At 42.3% G+C, this 8,830-nt stretch overlaps 1 protein-coding gene across 1 annotated transcript; it reads left to right on the forward strand.

Annotated features, from left to right (window-relative positions):
• The first annotated feature begins 3,989 nt into the window (after positions 1–3,989).
• barx1 (BARX homeobox 1) lies at positions 3,990–7,431 on the forward strand. The gene is made up of 4 exons (XM_041959833.1): positions 3,990–4,580; positions 5,817–6,108; positions 6,417–6,501; positions 6,959–7,431. The coding sequence occupies exons 1-4, from the start codon at positions 4,379–4,381 to the stop codon at positions 7,124–7,126; spliced, it is 747 nt and encodes a 248-aa protein (XP_041815767.1). The 5' UTR covers positions 3,990–4,378; the 3' UTR covers positions 7,127–7,431.
• The last annotated feature ends 1,399 nt before the right edge of the window (positions 7,432–8,830 follow it).

Genomic DNA, 8,830 nt, shown 5'->3' on the forward strand with positions numbered 1-8,830 from the left:
AACCTGACATGTTGTCATGAAAAATGGTCCAATCACGTCACGTGACCGCAGGCAGCGCACAGCTGGGATATGAGGGGTCGTGTGGTGGTAGTTTATATCCATTCACTTTAACATCTGTCGAATAAAAGGCCTGCTGACACTTTCTGTATGAATTACATTATTGTTGTTGTTGTTTCTCCCACGGGCCTCTGAAAACAAGATTTTCTCTGGTCTCTTGTGGTGAAAATCTGTAGCCTACTGACTTGTTCACACAGCTCTGTAACAATTCTTCATCTTTATTTTGGTCTTTTTTTAACGCGTATCCTTTGTTTTACACTGTTTTGTATTCATTTTCACTATTATTATTCAACATCCCAGTAATCCACAATTTAAAATATTGTAGTGATTAAAGATTATTTCACAGAGTGCGTCTGTAAAATTGTATTTTATAATGACCTTATCTTTTTGTGCTCAGTGGCAGCTTATTTTATGCCACAGGTATTTGTGTGTAGCCTAGTTTCCTTGCCTTGTTTTTTGTACGCATGTATAAGTATGGTTGAATTCCGCCATAAATGGCTTTCAAAGAAATTAATTTGTCACTAATCTTTAAAACAACCAGTGTTCAGGCTGAACTGCTAACACACTGCATCAGCTACTGAAACAACACAGATCCCAAAGAGAAAAAGAGGACTGCTATATCTTCCTCTGAAGTCCTCTAGTGCAGCCTAGTGGCTATTAATGTAGATAGTGATGCTGAACTGCAAACATAGAATATCAGAGCTGTAATATATAGTATTAAAAAAAATGCTAACATTTGATTGATTAATGTATTTTTGCAATATTTGAACAGCATCAATGGCCGCATATATCATTCATCATCTACCAACCATCTGAACATTTCTGCTTACAAAATACTGCTTAGAAACTGTAAGAAGCTTCATGATCTATACGTATAGAGATAACCATTCGATGTATCCCAGTAACATCAGTTGTTAAATAGATTCTTCCTTGGTGTGAAACACAGGCTGTAGTGCAAATCTATATCAAGTCTGATAGCAATCAGACATGATGACTACTTTTAAGCTCAGAGTACGGTCACAGAGTGATCATCCATAACAATATCAACATAACTGCAATCAGTACATTGATCCAAATTATTTGAATTTTATGTTGAAATGACAGACTAGCTTTGCTAAAGCAACATGTCTGTTAATTCCAGCTTGTCATAGATATTATTGTATACTTGACTAAACAGGAACCTATTGAGATCTGCATGGACTTTGATGCTCTAAGCTTCCAATTTATTTTACTAAAGATTGGTGATTTATTCTATTCTTATTTAACTGTTGCTCAGAGTTTCTTTCTGCCTCTTCTGTCTTTTTCTGCCCTTTCAGTCTGGTTGAACCACAGTGCAGCATTTTGTTCTCAATGTACAAAACATGACTATTTTGCAAACCCTTCATACAAAATAACACTGATGTGTAAAGAGAAGTTTTTACAACCTACAAGCATGGAAGACCATTGAAAAATGAGCAGTCCGCTACCAAATGAAGCTTTAGTGGCAGACAGTCCCACACTTTTAACAGTTGTGTGATGTCATCATGTCAAAGATATCGGGAATGTTACTACATTTGAGCAATGTTGCTGGTGGTTCTGATACAATGTACACAGTCTGCTATTCTTACTTTAGAGTGCAGAAGTATTTAGATACAGAGTTGGAATTGGTTCCAGATCACAAGGGTCATGACCTAAATGAAAGAAGCTGTGGAAGTGGCAGGCAGTTCCAGCCTCTGGGGCTCTCAGTATGGTGACTGTGAAAGCACTGACAGACAGGCTGAGCAGCAAATGTTTTGTTAGTGAAGTTTATTCCAATAAAAAAAGAAAAAAAAAAGCTTTATTCTCTGAAACCTGATATGTTGCGATTGCCATTTGGGTGTACATTCATAGATACTATGGAGATGGTGCTAACTATCATCTGGCAGCCATCTCTCCTTGCAATCTTGGAAGTGACCACCAGAGGAAGATATATTCCAACAATGCCAGTTCATTCAGCCGGTGATGACGATACACTTGTGGGGCATCATGTTGAGCAACTGGAGTAAATCCTAAATACTTTTTCAGTATTTGGTCGACTGGGCACAGTGCATGTTACATGGAAAAAACATCTTCAAGGCTGCAAATGAAGAGACAGACCAGACTTACAATGTATTCCACAGAATATGACTTATTGATGATGATTCACATGAATGATCATTTGCAAATACATTACCAATGACAACTCATTTGAATACGAAAAGGAAATAATTTGATTAAAACTTCTAATTTGTTTTTGTTTTCCTCAGAAACCTGACTTCATGTTACACCTCATTACCCAATATATATTCTGTGGAGTATTCATAATTTTACAAACCAAACAAAACATGGCTGAAGAAATGCAAAACAGCCCTTATTATGGGATGCTCTACTGTAATATGACTCAATATATATCATAATATGTAATATGACTCTTATCCCTTAATTTTCCTGTTCTGTTGGTGCTTTAAGTTTCTGCATTTGTTCAGCACTGTTAGTGTGAAATATCAATATCAAATTCCTCTTTCCTCTGGGAAAATGCGTTCTTTCCTTTATTGGATAATATAAAATCTTATAAAACCTATAGCATTTTTTTTAGGGAATGCTGCTCTCCAGACTTTGACTCCTGACCCTAAAGGGGCCCACTGTTTAAGAACAGTACTTTATCATCCAGCCTGCACTTTTCTACACACTTTAAAATGCAATATTCTTCTCACTTGCACATCTTGTGCCATTCCTCCCTTATAGGATGCCACTGTTATGCTGTTTTTATTTTCATTTTTGAGATGTGCATGTGCTGATGTTATTTTTGTTCAAACACGTTCACTGATGTGTTAAAGTAAAGAGTGGAAGAGGTGTTCGTAGCCAGCAATCTGGGCGTCCTGTTCTGAATGATGTTGTTATTATTATTATGTTGTTGGTTGGAATATGTGTCACATCAGCTCCTGCTCCCATACATTCTGCTCTACACTGTGTCATATTTAAAGAAAATGTTAAAACACAATTGGAAAAGTAAAGAATCGAAATAGACCACCAACTTTGACGCATTCAAAGGTTCTTTGAGGTTTTCCGGTCCAGAGTTGATTTTAGAGGGCCAGAGCTTCTCTCAAAGCAGCCCTGAGACATGCTAAAAATATGCTGTGGGAGATATTTCGCAATTTTCAGCCAAATGGCCAAAGGAAAAAAAAATCCCAGAGGTGCTCTGGCGTGGGTTTTTTGACCTCTAGAATGAAATATTTCCCTTTGAGCTGCCTGAGTGGCTTCACTAGGACTGACAGACTGCAGCACACTGATACCTTCAGCTGAGGTTTGACATGACGTTGCATCATATATACAACATTTAGGAAATAATTACCTCATATCACATCATCACTTAGTGTTGTGTAATCCGGCAAAACAGTACAATAAAAATTATAGGCCAAATGCAGATTTCTTGATCATTTATATGCTTAATGTAAATTTCTATGAAACCACAGGCCTGAAAATGCAAATATAACTGAGCTATATTCAGCAAGCTAATGCATCCATTCAGCATATAACCTGATAGAATCACATCTGCACACAAGCACGAAAACGTATTGATGACTTTGCAAAAATTTATTTTTATCATGTTTGTTTTACTTGTAACTGTACCTTCTAACCAGAGCTTCATCTTCCTGTGATGCATTAACGGCTTCACATCATCATCATCATCACCATCATCAAACTACTGCTCTATTGCTCGCAACGTCACCTGCAGGATATTTAAAATGTCCGTCCTTTCAGGTCCTTATTTTCCTCCCTTTTGCATATAATTCCATGGGCAACATGTGCGGCTTTGCATGTAACTTTGGCTCAGTGGAGGCACCGAGCAGACAAACCCTGTGAAGAGGTGGAGCTACGACGAGACTCATAAAACCCAAAGCTTATTCCTCAACTCACTGCCAAGGTGACGCGCTCAGCGGCTGACAAATAGCTCATACCTCCGCGGCTCACACACACGCCAACACACGCACACACGCACACAAACACAGTGGGTATGAACTCGGACGGGCTCGGGAGTTTCTGGTCACAGGTTCGCTCTCGGCTCCAGATTTTCTCTCCAAAAAGAAGCAAACCTGGGCAGGAGTAAAGCGTAAAACCCGCAGAGGACGCACAGAGGCGCAGAGAGGTCGGCTACCTGTGCGTGATAGTTTGTGTGATCCAGAAGCTGAGGATAACTTTGATCTGTTGATCTCCGGACTATAGCGGCACAGCAGAGGGAATATGACAGCTGTCTTGGGCCACTGAAGGAGTGATAATCGGGGTACGCGCTTGGTGTCTGTTCAGGTGACCGCACGGCCAGATTATGCAGCATCCTTTGGACATGGGGGCGCATTACTATCCTCCGGAAGTTCATCCCGACCACAGAACTCATCGCTACAGGAGTTTCATGATAGAGGAGATCCTGACTGATCACCCGGAGCACAAAGCGTCGGCTCCGGCCGGGGAGTTCCTTAAATTCGGGGTACATGCGCTCCTGTCCGCTCGGCCTTTCCCGAACCAACTGGGTAAGAGAGGCTGCTGTGAAAAGATGAACTGACTGAGTGGATGACAGTGCTCTCATGCTGGAAAAACTATAGGAACTCAGATAAAAGAAAGTAGTATAATGGATTATTGTTATTAATGCTAACATAGATTTTAAATTAAAATTATATTTAATCGCGAAAATCACAGTGAGTGCGTACTTTGCGTCCGTCCTTTCACTTCTGTCACAAGCAGGGTTGTTTTTAGAACAGCTAGTGATTTGCAATAATTAAACAAAAGTGGGATATCAGTGACATTATCGAGTAAATGTCTCTATGTAATGTAACTATACGTTCAGCTGTGTTGTGAAGTAGTGGAAGTGTTTCATCAAGTGTTCAGAAAAACACCAGACGGCTAAAAACAAGTTGAAGTATGTGAATATAATATTTGTCGGTTTTTAATTCGCTTGTGTAAAGTTTGGCCTCTCCTCGGGCTCAGTGGTGCTGACCCAGCGCTCCTCGGGTAAAAGCAGAAAAACCCCGACATGATTTGAAGGAGTTACAGTATTTACTCACATCCCAGAGCAGAGACCATCTCTGTTCCACCGTCATAGTTCATGTTGGCAAAGCGCGTTTAGACCCTCTCAGTGTGATGTCGTCGCTCGTTTTCCAGAGCTGAACCCCTTTTTCTGATTACAAGATATAATTTCAGCTGTTTACGTGAAGATCAGCGTATTTTTAACGTAACGTACGATTTGTGTGAGAAGGGCCTGCTGCTGCACATCACATGTTTGATTTGTTTAATGACTCACATTACCAGCCCTATTTGAATAAAAGACGCGAACATAAATCTGAACATGATAATAAATATAGATACAAATAGTATAACTGATCATTAGAATAATGATATTAATATACCAGGATCTTATCCGGTCTGGGGCCGTCCGGGTGATTAGGCCCAGTTGTTGTTGTTTGGTACCGTGTGGAGTCTGACTGCATGTTCACAGGCGTGAGGAATATTTTTCCTCATATTTTGTCTTTGGATTGTGGACCAAACAAGGCCCAAACTCTGATCTGAGAAGTCAGTATTGATACATAAACCTCAGAATCACATCTGGGATCAAACATTGGCGCGAAGCTGGTTTACTGTTGATCCCTGCTGCTCTCTCGCTCTTATGTGAAGGTAGCCTAAACTAACTAAAAACAGTCACCTTTCTAAATCAAAACCTCCGTGTGTGTGTGTCTGTGTGTGTGTGTCTGTGTGTGTGTGTGTGTCCTTAGTGCTCAAAGCCGACCAGACGAGCCTCCTCAAGTTCCCCATCTCCCCTCTGTCCTGCTCGCTGGGCTCCCCGCTCGGCTCCCCGCTCCTGTCCGCGGGTCCGGGCATGCAGGTCGGCGCGGCGTCGCACCACCTGCCGCTGGACCTGCACCTCCGCGGAAAGCTGGAGCACGGGGCCGACGGAGGCAGCAAGACCAAGAAGGGCCGCCGCAGCCGCACCGTGTTCACGGAGCTGCAGCTGATGGGCCTGGAGAAACGCTTCGAGAAGCAGAAGTATCTGTCCACGCCTGACAGGTGGGTCTGGAGTCTGTCTGGAGAGTGTTTATCAGGCATTTTGACATGAAAATAAAGGCTGCATTTCTAAATCTATTGATTTTTTTCTCCTATAAATTATAGTCCGTTATGATTTAATACTTAAATGTCTTGAATGTTAGAATTTATGTCACTGAATTATTCGAAGTAACTGACAAGATCTGAACATTTGCACTAAAAAAATAAATAAAATAAATCTATAAATAAAAAAAACATGGTAAAACTGTGAGCTGATTTGATCCTGAACTGCACATTAAAATGTTTGATTTTCTTCATGTTGCTCCTCACAGAATAGATCTCGCCGAGTCTTTGGGCCTCAGTCAGCTGCAAGTGAAAACATGGTACCAGAACAGAAGGATGAAATGGAAGAAAATTGTAAGTTAGCCCATTCTTCATGATGATGATGATGATGGTGTGGTAGTGGTTATTTTGGATGAGATTAGGCCTACAGCGACAACACAACCAACAAGAACAAAGAACAGCAAATATTGTTGCTTTGCATTACTTGAGCAGATGCTGATGGTGGAATGGATTAGCTGCCTCCACGCTGCATGCATCAGGACCAAATTAGACGAGGAGTCCAGAGTAAAGGCCTGTGTTACTCCGTTTACTACTGTCGTTTGCAGAAACAGCCCAAGCTTTTAGATGGTCGAAGAAATGTAGTATAGAACTATGAATTTGAGTGATAAACTGTCTGGTACTGCATTTTCTTGCCTGTGTTGGTGTGATGCACTGTCTCTGACTGGAGGTCGGTCACCCTTCTTTTTCCTCGCATTTGCGTCACGGTTTGCAGCTGAAATGCATCTTTTTTCTGCTCGTGTTCACCCCGCAGGTGCTGCAAGGAGGAGGCCTCGAGTCGCCGACGAAACCGAAAGGCCGCCCAAAGAAGAACTCCATTCCCAGCAGCGAGCAGCTCTCCGAACAAGAGCGATCCGCCACTGACGCCAACCCCCAGTCCGACGGGTCCAGCTCCCACTTAGACAGCCCTCAGGAGGACTGACCCGGCGCGGCGCGCACACGCACCCTGACTGCACGCAGCAGCCCCGCGGCGCTCAGCGCGGATCTTTCTGATGGGGCACAGGGAGGACGTGCTGATGCTTCTGAAGCTGGACCGTGTTGTACGGACTCCAAAGACTCGCGGGGGCCCGCAGAAACCCGAACTGTGCAAGCCAACATCCTCCAGCAGCTGCTGCCGTAGCCCCACCATGCACTCCCTCATGGTGAAGTGGCCGCTGTTGGGGAGGGAACTCAAACCTTTGCAGTAGGTCTACCATTTATATTCTATGGATCCACTCACTCGACTGTTTTGCATTCCTTTGTGTAACTTTGCTATGTTTAATTATTAAATATATTTTCACTAATATTGTTCTCTGTTTATTATATAAGCACGGGCTCATGATAATGTGTACACGATGATGATGATGATGGCGGCTCACTCACACACTCTTGTTCTCATGGCTCTAGGCCTAATATGGTTACATACCATCACAACAAAAGCATGTCTCTCAGGTTCCTCGCATGCTTCGCTGGGTGTGAAGCCGTGCAGGCCTGCGATCACACGAAGCTTTAAGATTCACTGTTATCATCGTCTGATAGAGCAGTTTCCACTTCAGATGTGGACCACACGTGTGTTCTGTCTGAAGCAAAGCCAGTGATGCTGACTGCTCTGCAGGAGCTAAGAGAAAACCGGAGCAAAGGAAAATTTCTCTTATTTTTTCTGTAGGATGAAGGATTCAACAAATAAAAAATAGCAATAAGAAATAAATAAATAATTTTCTGCTCCAAGGCAACATGTTGAATATTTCCCTGAGGTGTGGCGACATTAAACTTATTTACTCAAAAACGTTAAGAAGAGCCAGAAGCTGCCAAGTATATTCGTGCAAGTGAGTGTGTGTTAGAATATGATGTTCACAGCTTCGCTTTAATTTTATTTTAAACACATGTTATATTCATGTTATGTATAAGCTGGGGTTGATTGGAGAACACACCGCTGTGTTACAGTATATTCCTTATGGGATGTGTTCGTGCTTCGGCAGTGACATGTAGCCTCCGCCTTTCTTTTATTCTTTTATTTTGGGATCTTGTATCTTGCAGAGTTCTATTTCTCTGTGTGAACAGTGATTGTAACATTTGCTCGAAGCATCTGGTGGATGCTGGCAGCCTGTTCGAGCCTACAGGTTGTCTTCTGATGCGGTTTTTATGTTCGCACGCAGCGTTTTTCAGGGATATCGATTAAGACGTGAGAAACGACGGCGCTGAGGCGTTCAGGCGCACTAAAAACGCAGGAATATATACAACAAGGCTGTCGTTTCAATGAAAGTTGAAAGCAAAGTGAATCGATTTGCGTACGTGGCTAAACTGTACAGTCTATTTTAACCAACATATTTGTCCTCAAAGCAGGGGGATGTTGAACTCCATCTTTTTAATGCACATGGTGAGATCTGTGAGGCGTTTGTGTGCGACTAACATCACTCATTATAAGTAATAATTAAAGAACATGGAGGCCTGCCACCTTGAAAGGAGCGCGTCTCGTTAAGTGAAAACCGTCGAGGCCTCCTCTCACAGCCTTTCATCATGTCCTCATGGTCCAGTCTGTGTGTGCGTGTGTGTGTGTGTGTGTGTGTGTGTGTGCAGCACAGAGCGCTGATACTGCAGTCTGCGGCCTGAAGGTTCAACAGACACCAAGTGAGCTTTAATAGACGCG

The sequence above is a fragment of the Chelmon rostratus genome, chromosome 2, assembly GCF_017976325.1.
Source record: "Chelmon rostratus isolate fCheRos1 chromosome 2, fCheRos1.pri, whole genome shotgun sequence".
In the NCBI taxonomy this organism is placed as follows: domain Eukaryota; kingdom Metazoa; phylum Chordata; class Actinopteri; order Chaetodontiformes; family Chaetodontidae; genus Chelmon; species Chelmon rostratus.